The sequence below is a fragment of the Capsicum annuum genome, chromosome 8 (genome assembly GCF_002878395.1).
Source record: "Capsicum annuum cultivar UCD-10X-F1 chromosome 8, UCD10Xv1.1, whole genome shotgun sequence".
NCBI lineage: Eukaryota > Viridiplantae > Streptophyta > Magnoliopsida > Solanales > Solanaceae > Capsicum > Capsicum annuum.
The window spans coordinates 26823049-26848410 of NC_061118.1; the positions used below are offsets into that span (position 1 = coordinate 26823049).

The 25362-nt window shown below is 32.7% G+C and overlaps 1 protein-coding gene across 1 annotated transcript; it reads left to right on the plus strand.

The window, feature by feature from the left end:
* Positions 1 to 9227: 9227 nt before the first annotated feature.
* LOC107861657 lies at positions 9228 to 10142 on the plus strand. The gene has a single exon (XM_016706969.1). It carries the CDS (start codon positions 9228 to 9230, stop codon positions 10140 to 10142), a length of 915 nt encoding a protein of 304 aa, XP_016562455.1.
* Positions 10143 to 25362: the final 15220 nt, after the last annotated feature.

Consider the following 25362-nt stretch of genomic DNA (forward strand, 5'->3'; position numbering starts at 1 on the left):
GAACAGTAGTATCACTCAAATCTATGACCAAATTACTAAAGAAAGGAACCAAGGATTTTTGGTCGAGTTGAATCAGGTAACAAGAAGTGAAAATGAAGATGCTATAATAACAAAGGAGATTGAAAAGTTATTATGTGATTATCCAGAAGTAGGTGAGCAAACCTTGGGTCTGCCACCACATCGTTCGAAGGATCATGCTATTGCTCTTTAACCTGGAGCACAACCACCGAACATTCATCCATATCGACCTTATTCTCAAAAGGCGGAGATCGAGCGTTTGGTCAAGGAGATGTTGACTGTTGGAATTATTAAGGCTAGTTCTATTCCATATTCTAGTCCAGTATTACTGGTTAAGAAGAAGGATGAAAGTTGGCGATTTTGCATGGATTATCGGGCTCTTAATGATATCACTATTCCCGATAAATTTTCAATACCATGCATTGATGAGTTACTGGATGAGCTAGGGAGAGCCACCCTATTTACAAAGTTGGAACTTAAGTCGGGTTATCATCAAATTCGCATTCAAGCTGGAGATGAAGAAAAAATAGACTTTTGCACACATGAGGGACATTATGAGTTAATGGTCATGCCATTTGGTTTGACCAATGCACCCTCGACTTTTCAATCACTGATGAATGATATTTTCAGGAATTATTTGTGGAAATTTATTTTAGTATTTTTGATGATATTTTAATTTACAGTAAGGACTATGCTTCACATCTTGGGCATCTCAAGGTTGTTTTGGATTTTCTCAAAGAGAATCAACTGGTGATCAACTAAAAAAAGTGCATGTTTGGTCAGCTTAAACTTGAATATCTGGGCCATATTATTTCCTCTGAAGGAGTGCAAACTGATCCCTCCAAGATTGAGAGTATGATATCTTGGTCAGTTCCTAAAGATATCAAGTCTTTGCGGGGATTTTTGGGACTCACTGGATATTACAGAAAATTCGTCAAAGACTATGGTAAGATCGTAGTCCCTTTGACTGATTTACTTAAAAAGGATGCCTTTTCATGGGAAGAACGAGCCCAACAATCATTTGAAGCGTTGAAGTTGTCTATGACTCAAGTGCCCGTTTTAGCGATGCCAAATGTTTCTCAGCCTTTTATAATTGAAATTGATGCTTCGGGATTTGGTGTCGGTGCAGTTTTAATGCAAAATGGTAAGCCTGTCGCTTATTTTAGTCGAATGCTTTCTTCTAGAGCAAGGCAATGTTCGGTCTATGAACGGGAGCTAATGGCTATTGTGTTAGCTATCAAAAGGTGGAATCACTACTTGATGGGCTATCATTTCATCATTAGAACAGATAAAAAATCCTTTAAATTTTTGCTGGAACAGAGAGTCATGGATGAGAATCAACAGAAATGGGTCTCCAAACTCATGGGATATAAGTTTGAGATAAAGTACAAACCGAGTGCCGAAAGTAGAGTGGCTGATACATTGTCAAGATGCGGGGAATCTGCAGAGTTATATGCATTTTCAATTTGGCAATATGAAGACAAGGAAGAATGGGACCAGGAAGTACAAGGAGACACCAGAATGACTACTAATTTTCAGAAGTTAATCTCAGGACAGCAAACAAATGACAAATACAGCTTGAAAAATGGATGTCTACTATTCAAAGGACGCTTGGTTTTGCCACAAGGATCATCTCGTATACCTGATCTATTGAAAGAATTTCATTCTTCTCCTATAGGAGGCCATTTGGGGTATATTCGCACATATAAAAGGTTTTCTGAGAATATCTATTGGGAAGGTATGAAGAGGGATGTGCAAGACTTCATTTCCAGGTGTGAAATTTGTCAAAAGAACAAGTCTCAAACTTTGAGTCCTGCAAGGTTACTTCAACCTTTGCCTATACCTCATCATGTCTGGGAGGATGTAATTATGGATTTCATTACTGGCCTTCCTAAATCCCATAGGTTTGATACTATATTGGTTGTGGTGGATCGTATTACTAAGTATGTACATTTTATTCCACTTTCACACTCTTTTAATGCTAAAGATGTGGCTGCCGTTTTCATTAAGGAAGTGGTTAAACTGCATGGATTTCCTAACTCTATTTTGTCTAATCGTGACCGTGTGTTCATAAGCCAATTTTAGAAAGAGCTATTCAAAATAGCAGGTACTACCTTATGCTATAGCTCTTCATATCATCCGAAAACCGATGGGCAAACGGAAGTCGTGAATAGAAGTTTGGACACATATCTCCGTTGTATGGCAGGAGAAAATCCTAAACAATGGTCCCACTGGTTATCTTGGGCAGAGTATTGGTTTAATACATCTTTTAACAGATCTGCAGGTATGAAGCCCTTTAAGGCATTAGATGGAAGGGATCCATCATCAATTTTTCACATGGATGACATGACTTCAGCGGTAGAAGAAGTAAATGAGCAGGTGCGCACTAGAAATACAATCTTGACTGAACTCAAAGAACATCTGCTGCAAGCACAACAAAGAATGAAGAATCAAGCTGATCGACATCATCGAGAAGTGATTTTTGAGATTGCTGAAATGGTATATCTCAAACTTCGGCCCTGTAAACAACGTTATTTGGCTAAGAAGATCAATGAAAAACTCAGTCCCCGTTTTTATGGCCCTTTCAAGATTCTAGAAAAGATTGGTCCTGTAGCTTATCGGTTGGAGTTACCGGTTGGAACTCGAATTCATTCAGTGTTCCATGTTTCACAGTTGAGAAAATGCTTGCTTCCAACTACTCCTATTCAAAACCTACCTCCATTTATTACCTAAGAATTGGAGCTTTAAGTTGAACCTGCAGCAGTGAGGCAAACCAGGAAGCTAATCAATGGTAAGTGGGAAGTGTTAATCAAGTGGAAGACCCTACCAGAATTTGAGAACACTTGGGAGGAATATACAATCATTAATCAGCAATTTCCTGACTTTCACCTTGAGGACAAGGTGACTCTTATAGGGGCGGGTAATGATGTACCTCAAGTTATAAAAACTTATTCTAGGAGGCCAAAATAAATAATTGGGAAACTAGTAACTGTCATGAAACAGTTACACATGTATTGGGTGGTTTTTTCTGTAGAAAAGGAACAGGACAGTAGGCACATATATTTAGAAAAGAAAAGGGAATCTTCTGGGAGAGTTCTAGCCTCTCGAATGTCTAGGAATGCTAGAATTTGTGTAATCTTAGTAGTATGTACTGTATTAGTGGATATCATATGTGTTAGGTTGTCTCTAACAGTATTAGCAGTTTCCTAGTGACTGTTTTCAGATTTATTGTTGTAATATCAGAATATCTAGCATAAAACATCAATATTTGTTTCTTTATCTACTGTTTTTTCATAGTAAGTCTATCAGATACTCCTGAATATAAGGCAAGGAGGGAACGACCAAAGACAAATAGAGCCTCTAAAATGGGTGACTCCTTGCACACCGGAGGTTCGATGAGTTTCGTGTTATGGAATGAAGAAGACAAGAAAGAAAATTGAACAGAAACTGAATGAAAACTCTTGATTGATTCTTTTTCTTGATTCAAATAGAAGAGTACTTCTCTATTTATAAGAAACTAAATAAAATAAATAAGAAAAATATGATATTTTTCTTATAGCTATAAGACTAAATATACTTTAATTAATAAATCCTAGACTTAAAAGGAAATAAATAATGTAAAATATTCTTAGACTAAAAAAGGGAAAATAAAATTATTCTACCATTAATGAAAATGACAAAATAGAAGGTAAATCTCAACATTCCCCCTCAAACTCAAGTTGGTGTATCCAACTTGAGTTTGAACACTTAATTATAAAAAATGTATTTTTCCTTAATTTTGTTGCAGCAATCTAATAAAGTTGGTCTTCCTCATCTTCATGATGTTCTTCCACAAGTATGCTTTTGAATTATCTTGAGTGTCTTTGAACTTGCATACTTTTGTGACATGACCTTTTTGTTTGCAACTTCCACATAATGCATCAGATCTCCACCAGCAAAATTTTTTTGAGTGTATTTTTCTTTTGCAATATTTGCAAGGTGGATAATCAACTTTTCTTTTTTGATGGTTCACATAAAAAATACTTTCAACAACTTTGTCTTCCCTGTAAGCTCTTCTTTGCTCTTGTTCTTGAAGAGCGCTTATCAATTCAGCAAGAGTGATGACAGAGGGATCTTTAGACTCTTCTAAAGCGGATATTTTGGACTCAAATCTCTCAGGAATAGTCACCAGAATTTTTTCAACAATTCTATTGACTTTAAAATCTTCGCTAAGCAACCTGATTGTATTGACAATTAAAGAAATTTTGTCAAAATACTTAGTAATTGTCTTACTTCTTGCATCCTAAGAGATTCAAATTCTCTTTTCAAATTTAAAATTTGATTTTGTCTGCCTCGTTCACTTCCTTGATACTCCTTTTCAAGTTTTGCCCAAGCTTCTTTTGCTGTTTCACATGCAATGATTTTAGAAAAGATTGAATCAACAACTGAATTTTGAATTACAATTTTTGCTTTATATTTTTTCGATTTCTCTTCTGAGTGAAGTTTGATTTCGGTAGTAGAAGGATTTGCAGGGAGTGGTTGTATGGGTTTTTCTTCCTGTACAACTTCCCACAAATCATAAGCTTCAAGATGAGATTTCATCTTAACTGCCCAAATTTGATAATTTTCACCAGTGAAGGTTTGTGGGGCATTGAAAGAGAGAGTATTGCTTGTCATGGTTTGAAAAATAAGATTTAAAATAATATGGGTTAAAAAGGATTAAAAATAGCCCTACGTTAAAAATAAAAGTGAGGGTTGAAAATAATCTTACGTTAAAAATAAAAGTAAGATTAAATGTAGGTTGAAAATAGGTATGGATTAAAAAATGATTGACAGTTTTGCTTCAATAAATTCACAAATCCATGAGGATCGATGAAGTCTCTGATACCATTGTTATAGAATGAAGAAGACAAGAAAGAAAATTGAACAGAAACTGAATGAAAACTCTTGATTGATTCTTTTTCTTGATTCAAATAGAAGAGTACATCTCTATTTATAAGAAACTAAATAAAATAAATAAGGAAAATATGATATTTTCCTTATAGCTATAAGATTAAATATTCTTTAATTAATAAATCCTAGACTTAAAAGGAAATAAATAATGTAAAATATTCTTAGAGTAAAAAAGGAAAAATAAAAATATTCTACGATTAATAAAAATGACAAAATAGAAGGTAAATCTCAATATTTCACTACGAAGACTGGTAATATATTTAAGTATCTACATCTTTACTGTTTGTATATTCAAAAGCATCTACATCTTTACTGTTCAAGTTGGGTAGCTTCAAAAAGAGAAAGTCTTCAGGATTTATGTTTCCTAATCTGAATTCTTCAATCACTTAAGAGTTCTTGAAAGTTTGTTCTTTAGAGTTCTTGAAAGTTTGTTCTTTGGTTTTTCTCTTTTCTGTGTAGCTTTCTTGTTGTGCTTTTTTGCCAAAAGTTTGGACCTTTTTTTATGTTTCATCCAGATATGATCTAGGATGTGTTTTTTTCTTTAGTTTACAATAGTTGTCCTTCTCTTGGCACTTTTTGTGTAGCATTATTTTTGTGCTTTTTCACCAAAAGTTTGGATCTTTTTCTCTATATGTTTTATCCAGATCCGGTCTAGGATGTAATTGGTTATTTAGTTTACAATGGTTGTACTTTTCTTGGCACTTTCTCGTATTGCTCTGTCACCAGATTCTGTTATTCCTTCCTGCAATTTGGTAAAGCAGTTTGGAAACAGTTCTTTCACTTTTGCTTCTTTTGAATCTATAAGTGGAGGGCTTGCAAACCTCATATGGACCTCTTTAGCACCTGCTTCCTTTAACAGCCTCACAATCTTTGACGATGTCGTCCCTCTGATGATTGAATCATCCACAACTACCACTATTTTCCCTTCCAATACTTCCTTAATCGGTGAGAGCCTAAGATTCACCCCAAAATCCCTAATCTTTTGGGATGGCTCGATAAATATCCTGCCAATATAGTGTGACCTTATTAAGCCTTATTGATATGGTACCCCTGATTTGGCTACATATCCAAGTGCTGCTATAACACCTGAATTGGGTACTGCTATCACAATATTATAACCCTCTACAGGGGATTCTATCACAAGAATTTCCCCAAAAGTATGTCTAGACTCGTATACAGACTTTCCAAATACTATTGAATTGTCCTGGACAAAGTAAATGTGCTCAAAGATGCAAGATTTAGGCTCAGGGATATAAGGCCTCAGGAGATACATTGATTGAGGTTGTTTACTGATATCTACTAGCACCATCTTTGGGTTTGTTTCATTAAACGAAACTTACGAAAGCATGACAAAGGTTATTATGTGGTTTATGGTTTTAATTCTTGCGTGTATATTTTGGGATTGAGGTTGCAAGTTTGAATCTAGCTTTAGTGTTTAATAAGCAAATGTATTTGTTATTACCATTAGTTAGTTGTTTCTTTCTATAAGTCAGTAACCAAACATGACAGATACAAATTGCAATCCTAAATAATTGAGAGGAGGTATCCTCTATTAAAATAATTTATCAGAATAAATTGAATGTATAGTCTTGAACATAATTAGTTCTTGTCAATTCAAACTTCGGGGTACGATCTTGGAGTTTAACTTGTAAAAATTCTAACAAAGCAACAAAGTATAATACTATCACTTACAGTAAAGTAAAATTATTAAAGTAATCCATAAGACACATCCCAAGGATCAAACTTTGTTTACCTACTTTGATATTTTTGTCAAAAACTGACTACAAATCTACAATACAAACTGAAAAGGATGTCAAAACATTACATTAATGAACAAAATTGATTAAACAAGTTTTGATTTAGTACTATAGGGATATAAATACTGCAGTATTAGTAGCTTTAACCTATACAGGAACATGACAAGTGATTGGGGACAAAAGAGAAAAAAAACTCATCCTCATGTTACACGCGCAGGAGTTGTGAAGTATTCAACAAATTGTTTTAGCTCCATTAACTAAACATATAAGGGTATCAAAATTATATACAAATTTCATAGAACTCAAACTCCAGACATGGTCCTGAAGTTTCATTATAGCGGCTGGACTTGTATAAATTCGAACTCCAGTACATGGACTTGGAGTTTCATTTGCAACACTTCAAATTAAAGGAATATTTCTGGAGTTAATGTTGCTATTTTTCAATTACCTTTGCCGCATTTTAAGATGTGGGTGATCTTTCAACTAAGTTGAAAATGCTGGCTATATTTCAGTTGACAATCCTAAATATGGCGACCTGTTTTACCTTTTTGTCTGTGGAAGGGCTCAAACCCATGACCTGTGCCTAACTCACACATCACAAACTGCATTCTTACCATTAAAACGAAGTCCTATGGATCTCTCAAGGTTTGTTTCTCTGGGTTCTGGATTGGCTTTAAATCACTTTAACTTTTATGTAGTAGTCATTGTGTATTAGATCTAGTTTAATGGGAAAGACAAATCCTTTTCTATTGGATTACAATAGAGAGGTTAAACAAAGAGTCTGCGGAAAAATTGAACTCCCTGCAAGAGATTAATTTTTCTTTCATAATTTATTTATCTCTTTTCTAAAATTTTGCAGGAATACTTAAATGGGGGAAAAGAGGCAACTTTTCTTGAGGTCTGTGAAGAGACGCATAAGAAGAAAAAGGACAACACAAGTGAAGAGTGGATCGAAACGCGTGCTAAGAATGCATATGTAAGATAATAATTCTTACATACATTGTTTTCTTATTACTCAACTTAGCTCGTTTACATATTGACAAATTATAATTTTTCTTTCAGGAAGGATTTCAGAAAAGCATAGAAGATTGGCGTCAAACCCAACCTACTTCAGAGGATAGTACCATGGTCCAACCATCACCTGCAAATATGATTAACATGTGGACAACTGTGGTAGGTGGTCTAAAGAAAGGTAGAACCTACGGGTGTGGGGTTCTCCAATCCTCGAGTAGTCCTTCGTTGTTTCCCAATTCTTCTACTTTACAAACTATTGAAGAAATGGAAGCGACGAAAAAGCAAATTGTAGAGTTGACGCAACAGTGTGCAGCTAATGATGTTAAGTTTGCCAAGTTTGTTAAATTTGAGGAGTTGGTCAAGAAGCACATGCCTCAAGTATTTGATGATAAGGAAGGGAGTGAACCTGATGATAATTAGCTTATAGTTGTTGGTTCTTGTTTTTGATTAGACTTAAAGTTCTCTTGGGATGTTTAAACTATTTGACTCGATGTTTGTTTTGAATTGTGACATTATTTAGACTTAAAGTTTTCTTCGGATGTTTGAACTATTTGACTCGAAGTTTATTTTGGATATTTCAAAGTGGTTGAATTTTTAAATTTTGATTGTGTTTGTAATTTTCAGATCATATTGTGTAAAATACATTAAGTATATTGTTATTGTTTGTAATATGAGAGCTGTAAACTAATAAAAGAGCATGTCGCTGGCAAAACAAAAGAAATTTTCAACTACAGTAGTCGGAATAGTAAAGACGTTTTTAAAAAAAATTAAGATTTCTAACGACACATATTAGAAATAAAATTAAACAATTTAATATACTGACAATAGTAGTCGAAAAAATTATTTTATTTCTATCCGACCACAGTAATCAAAAAGATTTTATTTATTAAATAATTATTTATTAACTTTTTGACTACAGTAGTCGGAATAATTATAATTATTAAATAATTATTTATTAACTTTTCGACTACATAATCCAAATAATTATAATTATTAAATAATTATTTATTATCTTTCCAACTACAATAGTTGGAATAGTTATAATTATTAAATAATTATTTTTAATTAGTTTATTAATATTCTGACTGCACTAATCAGAATCATAATTTTTAATTGATCATTTTATAATTTACAGTTTGCGACTACACTTGTCGGAACTTTTCGATTATCATAGTCAAAAATAATTTTTCGACAAGCTGTTTGTTGTTTACCCTGAAACAGTCAGAAGATCGTTGGAGATATCTTATTTTCTAACTACATTCCGAGTACTTTGGCATCACAAAAAATCGAATTTCTAGTAGTGATTGATCGGACTACTTTTGAAAAATCTTAGACCGTCGCACAACCAAGATTGTTTGAAACTCAATGAAGCGGAAGTTTAGAGGAAATTTGAAGGTAAAAAAATTTCTTCTTAACTCATTAAGAAGAGAGTTTGAGAATCTAGCAATAAAGAGGGATGAAATCATCACTAAGTATTTCGCAAGAGTGATGATGGTATTAAATACGATGAGGAGCAATGGAGAAGATATGCTTGACAGGAAAATTGTTGAAAAGGCTCTTCGAACTCTAACTGACAAGTTCACATATGTTGTAGTATCCATCGAAGAATCAAAAGATACTGATAACATGTCTATCGATGAACTACAAAGTTCATTAGTGGTGCATGAACAAAAATTCCACCGACCAAGAAATGATGATGAGGAACAAGCTCTGAAAGTAGAAGGTCACTCAGGAACAAACAATATAGAGAGAGCACCTTATAGAAGAAGGGGACGAGGAAGAGAAAGAGGAAGAACAACTTTCAACAAAGTAACTGTTGAATGTCATAAATTCCATGACTTAGGACATTTTCAGTATGAATGTCCAAAGTTGTACAAGGAAGTAAATTATGCAGAAGAAGAAGAAGAAGAAGAGTTGTTGTTAATGGCCTATATAGAACAACATGAAGCAAAGAGAAGCGATTCATGGTTCTTAAATTTTGGATGCTCAAATCATATATGTGGAAATCAAGGACTGTTTTTAAGCTTGGACACAACTTTCTCTCACACTGTCAAGCTTGGAAATAATACAAGAATAAAGGTTATTGCAAAAGAAATTGTGAAATTATTCTTGCAGAGAATTTGTTATTCTGTTGGTGATGTATATCGGGTTCCTGAACTCACAAATAATCTCTTGAGCAATGGGCAACTTCAAGAAAAAGGATTAGCTGTGTTATTTAAAGATGGTGTTTTCAGTGTTTATCATCCACAGAGAGGAAATATGGCAAAATCCATTATGAGTTCAAATCGAATGTTTATTTGCTTGCTGAGCACTTATCCACAAATATTGCATCAAGATGTCTCCAAATTAATAATATGGATAATTCAACTTTATGGCACTACCGTTATGGCCATCTTAGTTACAAAGGCATGCGCACCTTGAAATACAAATATATGGTGAAAGGTTTGCCATAAATTGTAGCACCAAATACCACTTGCAAGGCATGCATGAAAGGCAAACAACATCGAACTCCCATTTTTACAAGGAGTCAGTAGAGAGCAATTGAAAAATTAGGTCTCATTCATGCAGATCTTTGTGGTCCTATTACACCAGCTTCAAGCAGCTTGAAAAGGTACTTATTGTGTTTTATAGATAATTTTTCTAGGAAAGCATGGACTTTTTTTCTTTTAAAAAAATCAGAAGCATTGTATCACTTTAAATATTTCAAATCACGCATGGAAAAGGAAATTGGGATAACCATTAATTGCTTAAGAACAGATAGATGAGAAGAATTTAATTCTACAGAATTCAATGATTTTTCCAAAAAACATGGAGTGAGGAGACAATTGACCACAACCTATACTCCACAACAAAATGGAATGGCAAAATGCAAGAATCATACAATGATGAACTTAGTGAGAGCTATGTTGATAGAGAAGAAAGTACCTAAGATTTTTTGGCCAGAAGCAATTAGGTGGACGATTCACGTCTTGAATCGATCACCTACCCTAGCCATAAAGGATATGACCCTAAAAGAGGCATGAAGTGAAGAGAAGCCATCAGTTGATTATTTTTGAGTGTTCGAATGCATGGGACATATTCATATTCCAATGCTAGGAGAACCAAACTTGAAGATAAAAGTGTGAGTTATGTTCTATTCAGGGTTAGTGGTGAATCCAAAGGGTACAAAATGTTTGATCTAATTTCTAAAAGAATTATAGTTAGCCGTGATATAATTTTTGAAGAAGATTGTACGTGGGATTAGAATGCAAATTCTGAAGGAGAACAACTGATGGAATTACATTGGGGAGACAACACTGAAGAAGAGAGCAAAGCTCAAGAAAGAGAAGTCTCAAAAGCTGACATAAATTCACCAATCAAAAATAACTCATTAACTGCTGCTCTAGAGCTAGTAGTAAAGGAGAGTAGAAATTGACGTCCACCCATGTGGTCGGCATATTATACTTTCAGTGAAGATTTATTTAAAGAAGATGAAGCAAACATTGCTTTTTTAATGATATCAGATCCTACAAGCTTTGAAGAAGCTGTCAAAATCCTAAATTAAAAACTAGCCATGGATGAAGAAATCAAATCCAATGAAAGAAATCAGACCTGGTGCTTGATGGAACTACCTGCCGATGCAAAGAAAATAAGATTAAAATGGGTTTATAAAACAAAGCTAAATAAGCTTGGTAAAATTGACAAATACAAAGCGGGATTGGTGGTTAAAGGCTATACTCAGGAATATGGGATTGATTATACTGAAGATTTTGCACCTATGGCTAGAATGAATACAGTAAGAATGATCATAGCCTTTGCGGCTCAAAGGGGTTTAAAATTGTATCAATTAGATGTCCAATCGGCTTTTCTATATGGTGAGTTAAAGAAAGATGTTTTTGTAGAACAACCAAAAGGTTATTGAAAAAAAAGGAAGTGAACAACTGGTGTATAAGCTACAAAAGGCACTTTATGAACTAAAACAAACACCTAGAGCTTGGTTTAGTTGCATAGAGTCCAATTTCATCAAGGAAGGATTCAAAAGAATCTCCAGTGAGCAAACTCTCTTTGTTACAAGAAAGGGTGGTAAAATTTTCATTGTGAGTATTTATGTTGATGATCTTTTATTTATCAGTGATGATGAAGAGATGTTGGGTGAATTTAAATGTTCCATGAAAAAGGAGTTTGATATGATAGACTTAGGTCAGATGATGTTCTTTCTTGAAATTGAGGTAATACAAAGACCTGATGGTGTCTTCATATGCCAAAGAAAGTATGCAACTGAAGTTTTAAGCCGATTTGGAATAAAAAATTATAATTCAGTTTGTAATCTTGTCATTTTAGGACAAAAGCTTGGAAAAGATAAAGATGGCATAAAGGTGGATACAACTCAATACAAGTAGATAATAGGGAGTCTGATGTATCTCACAACCACTCGTCCTGATCTTATGTTTGTTTTAAGTCTTATTAGTCGATTTATGACATATCCAATACAATAAACTTTGCAGCAGCAAAAAGAGTATTAAGGTACTTAAAAAGTACTGTGAACTATGGTGTGTTTTACAAAATGGGGCGGGCTAGTGAGCTGATTAGATTCACTGATAGTGACTATGCTGGTGACATGGATGATTGCAAGAGTACTTCAGGCTACGTGCTTATGATGAGTGGAGGAGCAATAGCTTGGTCATCCCGAAAGCAACCTATCATTACCTTGTCAACTGAGGATGAGTTTGTTGCAGCTGTTGCATGTACTTGTCAAGCTATTTGGACGAGGATGATCCTAAAAGAAATTGATCATTTGCAGATAGCTGGTACAAAGTTAATGCGTGATAATGCTTCAACTATTAAGCAGTCCAAGAGTCAGATTTTACATGGTCGTTCTAAGAACATAAGGGTAAGATTTCATTTCTTAAGGGATCATACTAGAGAAAGCGTTGTTAACTTATTATTTTGTGGCACTTAAGATCAACTTGCAGACTACTTGACAAAACCTCCCAAAGTGGAAGCATTTCAGAAATTGCGTGAAGAGCTTGGCATGTGCACAAGTTCAAATTTGAACTAATTCTTGACAAGAGGAACCAGTTCAAGGGAGGGATTGTTAGTAGACTTTGAATTGGTCAAGGATTATTGCATGAAGTCCTATTCTTTTGAGTTGTTAGACGTTTTTTATTTTTCCATTATCTAAACTACTTAGCAGTTTTTTGTGGTCTATTATTTCTCTTCTTGTTAAGTATAGGTTTATTTTAAGTCAAGAGTAAGCTCAATAAAACTATCACTTAAAAATTCTAATTGTTTGTGTTTCTCTTTTCAGCTATCTTTGCTGTATATCCTTACAACTATTTATGATTTTACATCATATAAAGAAAAAGATATCCCAGTATCAAAATGGTTTTATTCCTTTCCAAAATTAATAATGTTTATTACTATATTTGATTTTACGTTATTTTCTTAAAAAGATACAGTATCAAAATGTTTTTATTCCTTCCCAAAATTCAAATATTTACTGCTATACCTATTTTATAAGTTTTATATGGTCAAATTTAATTTATGTTATCTTTTAATAGCGCCTATTACAAGAAAGAAAGGAAAATAATATAAAAGTCATCAACTTAAGTTTAATATATTAATTAATTATAAATGTTTAATTAAAAAATGACATATATTCATATCAATTAACTTTTAACTTATTTTGACATTTCATATGCTTCCAATAGAGTGGGGGAAGTATGCCAAAAAGGCTCTTTTGAAAATTATTTAGCCATTTAGACAAAAGTTTTTAAAAATTTGTCATATACCCTATTTAGTCCACATCATTACAAACATTTTCAACTCAATAAATTCACCCACAAATTTTGTAATACGACACTTTAACCCAATATTTCAAACTTAATAAATTCATCTACAAGTTTCTAATAATATAGTTCAACTCACTCCATCATCCACCATTATATAATACAAAAATATCTAGGTTTCTAAAAATATTAAAAAAAATAATTCAAAAGCTTAAAATAGAAGGTGATTCTTTCCCTCCAAAAAACTCTGATTCTAACATATTTTTCGGCGATCATCTCTAAATCAATCCACAAACATCATAAGCTTGTCCATTGCCTCCATTATTACCCCATTTATTTGTTATCTTATCAAACACACTTTTCACCATTGTTAAAAAGCTTTAAATCACTCACATTACTCAAAAACTCTTTAGAAAGTACATTACAGTAGCTTAGGCGACTTCAAGTTTATTTTTTTATTCCATAAACCCAACGATCGTTGCTTAGAAGTAATATTTGTAATTTTAAGTTTTTGGACAGACATCTGCCCAGTCATTAATCAGTCATCGTCAATCATCGACCGTGCATACATCCCGACATAGACCCTCAGCATAATCTATCATTGACCAAAGCTTAATTCTAGGATATTTATTGCAGAATTTATTCTGGTTTCTGTTGATTTCATGTGAGAATGAGAGGAGACTCCCAAATGTTGGAAATGACAATCTTTTACTAAGCTGACATTGCCCATTGCGGTTTGTCGCAACAGTTCATATGATGATTTGGTTGCAAGCGTAATGGAGAGTGAGGTTCTAGATTGCGCACCAAGCGACGTGGTGATTAGTTATCTAATGTATTTAAGGGAAAAAGTGCATCCTACGATCATAAATAATGATAAACGTGTGTCGTTGTACATGGTGGATGTTGATGACTTTAGGCCTATTTTAAGGATAAATATAGTTGAGGAGGCCCTTTAAAGAACCGTTGAATTCATCACCACCCCCATCTAAGCGCCCGACAGTCGATGAGGATTTAAATGATTATGAGAATGATAATGATCATCCAATTAATATGAAAGATTATTCTATGAATATGGAATACGTTTCATCGGACTCGCAAGATATGGAAGAAGATTATGAAACAGAATCACAACCAAGAAATTCCTTCGCCGATGGAACCAATTTCTATTGTGATCAAACATTCACCGACAAGAAAGAGCTAAAAATGTTACTAGATGGAGCATCGATGAGGCAGTTACTAGATGGAGCATCGATGAGGCAGTCTTTTAATTATTTTACGAAGAAGAGCTGCACCAAATTATTGAAGGTGAAATGTGTATCTCGTGGTTGCAGCTGGTTGTTGCGGGCAATAAAGTACGAATCCTTGAACAAATTTTGCATATACAAGTATGTTAGGTTTCACACGTGCGATGTTGAACACGCCACGAACAGATATAATAAAATCTCATCCGAGATGATTGCTTTACTATGCGTAAATCATTTTCATGATGGTAAGGGTCAAGCATAAGAGAAATTCAGAGGATTGTGTTTAGGGAGATGCTTGTTCATTGAATACAATTATAGACTGTCTTAATTAAATTCATGAAGAGTAAAAATTATGTGATTATAAATCTAGATCACATATATATTCTATCGTAGATAAGAAAATCAATCAACGCTACACCAGATAATATTTTATGCACTATTATCGATCTTAGACACTGTCACTCCTCAATCAAAAATATAGATCAATGTAAATCATATGAATCGATGAATCATCAGTAGCTTATAGTTTAAAAGAAAATAATTAAATAAAAAAGTTTAAAAACATAATCACATGATTTGAGGGTGGTGAAAGAAAATAATTAAATTAAAAAAAAGTTTAAATACATAATCACTTGAACTGTTAGTTAAATAAACAACCTTGAACTGTTGGTGACACTTAATAGACTGTTATCGATGCTGACCCATGTCAATCCCATGTAAAAAATATACTTGTGCTTTGAGGGTCCATCGATTCATGTGGCCTATCACAGACCTACACTGTAGGTTGTGCATCGATTACTCTCTTGATCATTCGTAGATCACATAGATCTATGTACATGGTTATAGACTCTCACTTGAATGTTGTTTAAAAATAAATAATTAAATAAAAAATAAATAAATTATGAGTTTCTACACATATGAAGGAGTTTAAACACGTCACATGATCTTGTTAAAACTTATACAAATTGGGGGTGATGATTGATGGATTATGTGGATGGATAGTGGTTGAACAATCAACATCCTCAAAGTAATATTTGTCAAAGCACAAGATGTTTTGAGGATGTTGATTGTATTTGATGACTACCCATCTATATACGCTTTTGATTTGGAGGTGGTCATTGAAGGAGTGTGTGGATGGGTAGACATCCAATATAACCAACATCTTCAAACATACTTGTGCTTTGACAAACATTACTCTTAGAATATTGTTTGTTCAATCACTATCCTTCCATACACACCTTAATTCACCACCTCTGATTTGTATAAGCTTTAATATGATTATGTTTCTTGTTTAAACTCACTCATATGTGTAGAATTTCATACTATATTTATTTTTAATTTATTTATTCATTTTTAAACAATATGTTTGTAAGGGTCTATAATCATGTACATACATCAACAAGATCTACCAATGATCCAGGGATCAATCGATGCACTACCTACAATGTAAGTCTATGATAGACTAATTGAATCGATAGACTCTCAAATCACAAGTATATTTTTTACTTAATTATTTTCTTTTTAAACATGTTATTGAGGGTCCATCGATTACGAGTGTCTGCGGTAGACTTTAATATCTCGTTGATGATTGACATAGGTCATGATCAATGACAGTCTATTAAGTGTCACCAACAATTCAAAAAATACATTACTGTTCCAACTATAGCAAACAACTAATTTTGTATTCCTTTATTATTAATACTTCTTTTTACTTCATATATAAAGTTCTTCATCCCTCATTATTTTATTTCATCCACTTTATTTTTATTTTAAATTCTATAATGTCTCAAGCATCCCAAACATCAAATTCTAAAGAGACTCTAATTTATCATTGTGAAAATGCGGCTGTCTTGAGGACAATACGCACGGACTCAAATTCAGATCGCAAATTTTATAACTGTGTAATTAGTTTCAGCCAAAGAAAGAGAGAATGGCCTAAAAATTATGTTATGTGGTATAATGCTAGTATTCGTTGTTTGGAAAGGTGTAACATAGATGTAGTGAGATTGAATAAATAAAAATACTTATATTTTTTTATAATGTTAATACTGTTTTTTATAGAACATAGTTGATCAAACTACACATCAACTTAAAATTGAGTAGCATAGTAATGATAGACTATGCTAACAGTATACAAAATATTAAATATGCATTCTATGAAGTCAATCATACACTGTATCAGCTATAACAACAGAATGCACATTAAATTCTATGCAACAATACAGTTTGATAAAAATAGATTCAGTGCAGAATTATAACAATTTTCATAAAATGAAAAAATGTTTGTCATATCCTAACAACAGATCATTCAACTCCTTTGTTTCTAAAAAAAAAATCTTAAACATTAACAATATTAGCATTCAACTGTCTTTTTTCTCATCACCACAAATATTATCGTCGATGAAATCAACAGTATCTAGGACCACATCTTTTTTGTCTTCTTCTTCTTTTTCTTCTTTCTGTCCATCTTTTTTGTCTTCTTCTTCTTCTTTGTCTGCTGCTTCTTTCTTTCCATCTCCAGCTTCTTCTTCAACAATTCTTGCATTGTCAATTCATAGACCACAAGTCTATTATGCTCAAATAAAAAAGATAAAATAACTAAGAATTATTCCACCATTAAACAGTTCACAACATGATGAACGAAAGTTTTTCAATCAAACATGTAGTATTAAAACTCAGCTATTGCTACAAATCAAACTAATTAGCTATTAATCTTTTAATTTTGACTATTTAATCAATCATATTTTAAAAGAATTTCATACATCTAACTATTAATTTCATAAACCACAAGTCTACGGACAGAAATAGTTCACTGCTCGAATCAAATAGCCAAAATAACTAATAAATTAATAATTATCCCACCATTTAATACTGCAGTGCTTAAAAAACACTAGAACTAAAGCAAAATTCCTTAACAAAAATTTCTAAATTCAACACCGTGATCGATTAAAAAATCTATCGAAATTGTCGAATCAAAACTCAATCATTGCTTCGAAATCGAACTAATTACCTATAAAATTCTCATATTTTAACTATTTAATCAACCACATTCGAAAAAAATTTCTATACAACATCACTTCGAAATGGTTAACAATAAAAATCGATAAAATGGATCTACAAATAATCAAAACTTGATTTTAACTTATTTTATAATGCAAAAATGAGCCCTTTGTCGCTGAAGAAGAAGAAAAATAAAAAATGACGTTTGGGAGAAAATTCTTGAAAGTAGAGGAAGAGTTGAAGTTGAAGAGAAAAGAGAGAAGGATTGATTAATATATTGGAATGAGTAGAGGGTGTTCGGTATATTATATTAAATTTGCAAAGTTGTAAAAATGATGAAATGGTCCCATGATCCACGTGTGGGCTTCACTTTTTCAACTTTTTTTCATTTTTTTCACCCTAACCCTAAAAATTAAATTAAAAAAATAAAGTGGGTATATAGCTAAATAGTTTTGCAAAAGTATACTTTTGTCAATTTTTTCCAAGAGGAGTGGGTATACTCTTTTTGTCATCTCAACACTTATATGTATTCCATGTTAGAATAGCTAGTTCGGAGGGGAGATAATTCAATGGTACTTATATTATCTCCCAATACCTTTGTTTGGTTATAAGAAGTTGTATTTGAAAAAATATTTCACTTTTTAACTCCTATTTTTCTCACAAAAATTTAAAAACAACTTCAATTTATATTCATGGTTAAACACAAATCCAACTCCAACTCCAACTAAAAAAAAATTGATTTCCATAGCCAAAACACTTACTATATTAAAGCAGGAGTAGAAAATGGATTAGTTGATAAATATTCTCATACACATATATATATCCATATTATAAACTAATAGCTTGTTTGGCCAAGTTTGGTTTTTTCAAAAGTATTTTTTTCTTAATAAAAAATATTTATTTTTAAAAAGTTGAGGTGTTTGATCAAACTATTGAGAGAAAATAAATGCTTCTAAGGAATAGCAAAAACTATTTTTTTAAAAGCTAAGAAAAAGCAATTTCTTTCAGAAGCACTTATTTGAAAAGTACTTTTAAAAAAATTATATTTAAAATTAATTTTAAATATTTAGTCGAACACTAATTGCTGCTAAAAAATATTGTTAAATATACTCTTTAGACACAAGCTGATTCTTATAAAAAAAAGTGTTTTTTTTAAATAAATACTTTTTAAAATAAGCTAGTTTAAAAAAAAAAAGGTCAAACGGGTCGCAAGAATGTTAGATTAAATTGAATTCACATTAAAAACAATTGATCCACCCTACATATAGGGGTATGTACATGCTCCAGAGGAAATTGCAACGTGGCCATAGAATGATCAAATTCCAAACACTTATTATAAAATTTCGACAAAAGCCATTAAAAATGATTCTAAACTTATTTTCCCAATTTACTTTAGGTGAAATGGTCTAATAAACATATGTATTTATCTTTATTTGTAACTTAAATCCTTCTACTCACCCATTTATCAACTGAACTCTAAACTCATCAAAATATAATATTTAAAATCCTTTTTTCATCCGATTATCGTGTGTATACTATAATTGACTATACATAAAATTTCACATTATTTTTCCATTTTTCATGACGCATTAAAAATTAGATATCAAAAAAATAAATACATATAAAACATGAATAACATAAAATAAATTTAAAACAAAAGAATGAAAAACCCATCCCCTACGCCCCACTCCCCACCCTCTGCCCCCACCCCAATTTCAACTTTCTCACCTCCCCTCCCACCCTTCACTCCTTTTTTGTTCTCTTCTTCTTCTTCTTTCTGCTCCCTATGCTTCAACCCAACAACACTCTTTTGTACCTTACGACCCTACCTTTCAACCAACAACACTCTCTTCCATCTCTCAATACTTTAAATAAAATAAAGTCACCTGTCATTATAATTTTCTGACAAGATGAATAGTGATTATAATTTTAAACAAAAATTTTAAAAAATCGGTCAAATAATTGCTAGCAACATCCTCATAACCAAAGCAATTGGTAAATAAAATTCTTATTTCTTCGTTTCTTTTGAAAAGTATTTATTTTTCTATATTCTAGAAGATATTGGGATTGGGGATTGATTTGGTGGGGTGGGGGTGGGGGTGGGGGTAATGGGTTGGGTGATGTTTGAAGAAGAAAGAGTAGCAGGATGGGTGTGGTGTGGTGGGCTGACGAAGAAGACGAGGGTGGGGCCAGTTGGTTGGGGGTGGTGGGGTGGGGTAAAGAAGAAGAAGTTAAGGATTTTTTTTGATTTTTTTTTTAAATTTATCATTGTTTTCTTTAAAATTTGAATGTTTTTAAAGGTGAAATATTGGTTTCACGTGCTTTTAAACATGTGCAAATATGCTTTTTCCAACTCAATAATATTAATGCCACATAAGCTCGGTCAATGATTAAAAGGGTTTAATATATTGTACTTTATTGAGTTTAAAGGTTCAATTGACAAAAGAGGTGAGCAGGAGGGTCTAGGTTAAAAACGGAGACAAGTACAAGGATCTTCAAGATCATTTCGCCTTTACTTTAACACTTTAACTTTACCTGCAATTAGGATGAGGCATATTTTAGTTCAAATCAAAAAAATTAAAAAATCAAATCGAAATTTAATTTTTGTTTTTGTTTTTTTAGTTTTTTTGAATCAATTTCGATTTCAAATTTTAGAAATTCATTTAAAAGGTTCGATTTTTATTTTTATTTTTTAAAAATCCAGTCAAACCAAAAAAATAAAATTATATAAATAGTATATATATTTTATTATATATATAAATTATATATATATATTTTATTATATATATTTAGTATAAATAATATTTTTTCGGCTATTATTTTATTTCATCCATGTCAAGTTATTTATATTTGGGATAAAAAATAAATTTGAAAAAAAATATTTTTTTTTTAAAAATCACTAATTTTAAATGTCCAGTCACGACAAAGAAAATATCACTACTTTAATCTCCAAAATCAAAATAAAAATTCGTAAAAATCGAATCAAATTTGTAGAAATCGAACAAAATTGAATTTATTTCAATTTTCATTACGGTTGTCATTTTCGTCAACCTGAAAACCAAAAAGCCTAATCGATATCAAACAACCAAATCGAATAAATTGAATGTCCACCCCTACGTGCAATTATTTATCCTCCTAATTTTTCTTCACGTGAATAAATACCACACTAAAAGTATAAATCATTTGCACAATGGAGAGTGTATTACACTCGCGTCATGTCATTTCATGTTAGCGCCACATCGTTGTCACGTTAGAGTCATATAAAAAATAATAATTTTACTAATATGTATTTTATATAATTAAAAAGAAATATTGTTGCCTCACCACCCTTTCTTCTTCAAAAATACCCACCCGATTTTCATCGCTTTCAAACAACCATCCCAACCTACCTCCAAATAAAAAAAGAATACCCTCGCCCAGCCACCTGTCCCTCCTTTCCCCTTCTTCTAACCTACATTAATACTTTCTTAGTCCTTGATCATTGATTTGATTTTCGTTAATTACCTCTCTTTTTTTCAACCTCCAGCAAATTCTTTAACAAATTTCTCCATCGACTAAAAGTGAAGATTGGACTACGCCCTTCAAAAAAGAAAAAATTACAATCCTCTTTTCAATATTTTATCTGAAAAAATCTTAAGATATGTTAATGTGTTTTCATATCAACAAAATATAAGTTCTAATAAAAAAAGTTCTTGATGATTTTATCCAATTTACATTGTTGATTTTGCTCTCTTTAGTTTTATCTTGAAAGAGAAAGAAAATTATAAGAAAAAAAAGAGAATAAAGGTACAAAAAGGATGTGGCGGGGTGGGAGTTCCAAAAAAAAGATTGGGAGTGCAAGGTTTGAAGGAGTAAAGGGAGAGAGTGGTTGGGTTGGGGAGGGGAGTGAGGAGTAAGAATTTGTAGAATCTAAAATGGGTGTGGTGGGGTGCGAGGAGTAAAATGGATGGGAGAGTGGGGTATTTTTTGTTTTTAAAAAATTAATCGGCCTAAATTGACCATTTATTCAAGGGAAGAGGACACCCCTGGCCATTTTTAAAAACAATGACCAACATTTGTTATTTTGTCAAAAAATTAGGCAATCAGCTAAATAATTTTCATTTAATAGCCATTGGACTGTATCAACTTGTTATAAGGATTGTATCAATATACTATATGATTTGTATTAATATGGTATATATACTATATAGAACGTGCATAGAAACTGTATTATAATTGTATAATGTACATATATATAATGTGTATAGAAACTGTATTGGTCCTGTATAAAATATGTATATGTATAAGATGTGTCACGAAACTGTATATTTATTGTATAAAACATGCATTTAAGTAATTATTCTAGCTAAAGATTGTTTAAATTGTTGTATAGAATATATATATATATATATATATATGATATGCATAGAATTTATATCATTATTGTATAAATTCTGTATAAGTTATAAGATGTGTCTTATGTTGTTAAAGAAAATAAAATAAGAAAAATGAGTATGTTATGATAATTATAGTGTTACATACTAAAACAATTGACATTAGAAATTAAACAATAAATAAGAAAAAAATAAAAAAAAAAGAAAAAGAAAAAGGCAGCAACAACCGACCAAAGGACAAAATGGATACATTTTAGAATTGCCAAATCAGTGGCCATTTTGATGAAATTAGTTTTGTTTGAGCAGCCATTTGCATATTTATCCCTTTATTCAAACCATAAAAGAGGTCCAATAAGCTTGAACTGACCATACCTGAAAAAAAAAACTATCTAAATATATATAAAAAGACACCAGAGTGTCTGAAAACTTTTCAAAAGGGAAAGTTCATCTTCTTCATCAGTTTCGCCTGTAATTAGCACAAATCGATCATCGTCAAGATCTTTTGCTGATGAATTTTTTTTGAAGAAGATATATGTAACAACTAGGATTTTTGGTCCTTGAAAATTTCTAAAATTTTATCCTCACTGTCCAGACTACGACTCTTCTTACGAGTCCTAGGGAGTTTTGAAGGGTCTTAAGGGCTCAATCGTCATCTGATCAGTAGGTCGGCCTGGAGTTTCTGCTATGACTACGACTAGAACCTCACGAGTCGTAAGATCCCATGATGAGTCTTAAGGTGATCAATGTATTCCTCAAAAGTTTCTGTCGTGATGACGGTTTGTGCATGCGAGTCGTAGGGACTGGTTATGAGGCATAAGGTACGACGTGTATCCAGACCAGTGGGGGGTGACCAGGGATACAATCTTGACTACGACTCGAGGAGGCGAGTCGTAAAGAGTCATAACGAGTCGTTAGAAGACCTGTAGCGACTGGACGATGTTTTTCCAGTCTTTCATAAAGGGCATTCTAGTCAATTTCTCTTTTCCATTACTTAGACCTCATGACCATAAAGCACTTTAAGGGGGTTATTTCTCATTCATAATGGAATAAAAAATGCTCCCTTCTTTCTAAACTCTCCAAGGTCAAGATACTTAGGGTTTCTAAGAAGTAGTTCATCTAAGGATCCAAGGATTGATTTCTCTCCATAAACTTAGATATTTCATGCATGATACTCTTCCCTAATATGAAAAATATATATTTAAATGGTTTAATTTGATGATTTTAAATGTGGGTTTTAAAGTGGTTGAGGGTTTTGATATGGTTAATTCTTAAATTATTTTCTCATGATTTATTATGCATTGTTTATGCTTTATTGGTGGTTTTGAACTTATGGAGTGCTTGGGAATGATGAATAAACTAAGGGGGTCATGGTTTCCCCCAAAATTGGTGTTTTAAAATTGGATTGGTTTTGAATAATTGTGTCTCCTCAACCCACTTGTGTAAATGGCTTTGGATTGTGAAATTGTCAATCAGTTTAACTTACTCACCTATGATATTGCATTGCATTAAACAGTGAACATTGATTTTGAAAGCTTTGTTGGCTATGATTTGATTTAATGAACAAAAGGGGTCGAGGCATTCACCTAAGTTAATGTGATTATTAAGGCATAGATATAAGATTGAACGTGTAAGGGTATGACGATACCCATGGTATGCCTTAACGGTTGGTTCATTAGTCAATAAATAGGTTATGTGAAACTTGCTTTAAATTGTCCTCAATGGGGGTTATATAGTGAAGCAGTGAAGGTATGGGTCTTTGTAACAACTCGAGACTACACCTTAGTCGTCACATGGTGCTTACAGTCCCGAGGGACCACAAGCTAACCCATGAGCTGGTACCTGCTGTGAGCACTGAGTAACATGATCATAAATACGGAAGAATACTGACATGCCATAAGGTTTTAATAACTGAATTTAAAATTGGAATATAAGTCTATAGAAATAAATAACTAAATCTGTTAAAATAATGATAAACTGGATAACTAACTGTAATATCTGAATACTGAATAATTGACTCTAATGTCTGAAAAGCCTCTAAAACTGACTGACTGAATATGAGTTGATGGGACAAGCCCCAACTAACTCCAACTAACTTCTAACTAAGATATAAAATAAAGTGGGCTTGTCCTCAAAGTATGAGGGCTTACCACTGCTACTACTGAGGATTTGATAAGTCTAATCATTAGCTAGGAACTGAGCATCAAAACCTATGATATAATGCATCATAGCTTAAAAGAAAAGGTATGCGATCAATATTTTTAGAATGCATTGGTATGCTAAATAAGGTAGGCTGATATGCATGGTTTCATGAACAGAACTAATAATAATAACTAACTGATTATACATGTAAAACATAGATTATGGAGTAGAGAAACATAAAATCTGTAGGTACTAAAAATATAAACAAAACTGTAAATATTGAGTATGCCTGACAGTCTGTAATTACTGAAGATACGTGAAAATCTGTGGACACTAGGGATCCATGACCAAGCATATAACATGGACTGAGTAAAATTTGTAAATTAAAATCTGTATGTTTTGGTCAAATAACACTAAGACTGAATAACTGAGCTGGGACGGTAACTGAGACTATATCTGAGATTGTGGGTGGTATCATCTAACCGACATTCCCCAATTTAAGTTAATCCGGGTCTAACCTGTAACCCCAGTTGGAAGGATATTAATACCATGCCACGGGTACTAACGATGGCTGTGTGGATCCACTAAGCTGATATAATGTCCAAAGGACTAAGGGTGTCAAGCCTGAACTGACAGGTGACCCTTGCGAGATAGTCCAGCATAATCTAATGGGTGACTACTCAAATCCCATGCTGGCTATGTAGTTCTGGAGTATAGGGATTGTTACTAATGGCTCTGCCTATCTGACAGGGAAGCTGCTATCCCTACACTCGCTCGGTGCTAAGTCCCACTCCCAACTGAAAGAAACTGAGATACTAGACTATTTTGAGTTTAACTGACTAGTATTTGACTATTCTGAAGTGCTCATAGTATATTCTGAAGACTGTTCTATAATGTATTGAGACTAGACTAAATAAACAAATATGAATTTTGGGTATTCATTACCCCAGGGACTCAAAACAATTATAGTGAAATGACAGTAACACTTGGAGATCGAAACATGAAGGCTCTTAATAATTAAATCACTCTTATATGCATTTTATCAAATATTTGTAGTTCATGGTTTAAAACAATCATAGGAATGTCATGGAATTTTTAGGAATAGAATGAATTCATC

What these genes read in the sequence shown, in the direction of transcription:
- LOC107861657 (XM_016706969.1), top strand. Translation starts at nt 9,228, where the DNA reads ATGAGGAGCAATGGAGAAGATATGCTTGACAGGAAAATTGTTGAAAAG.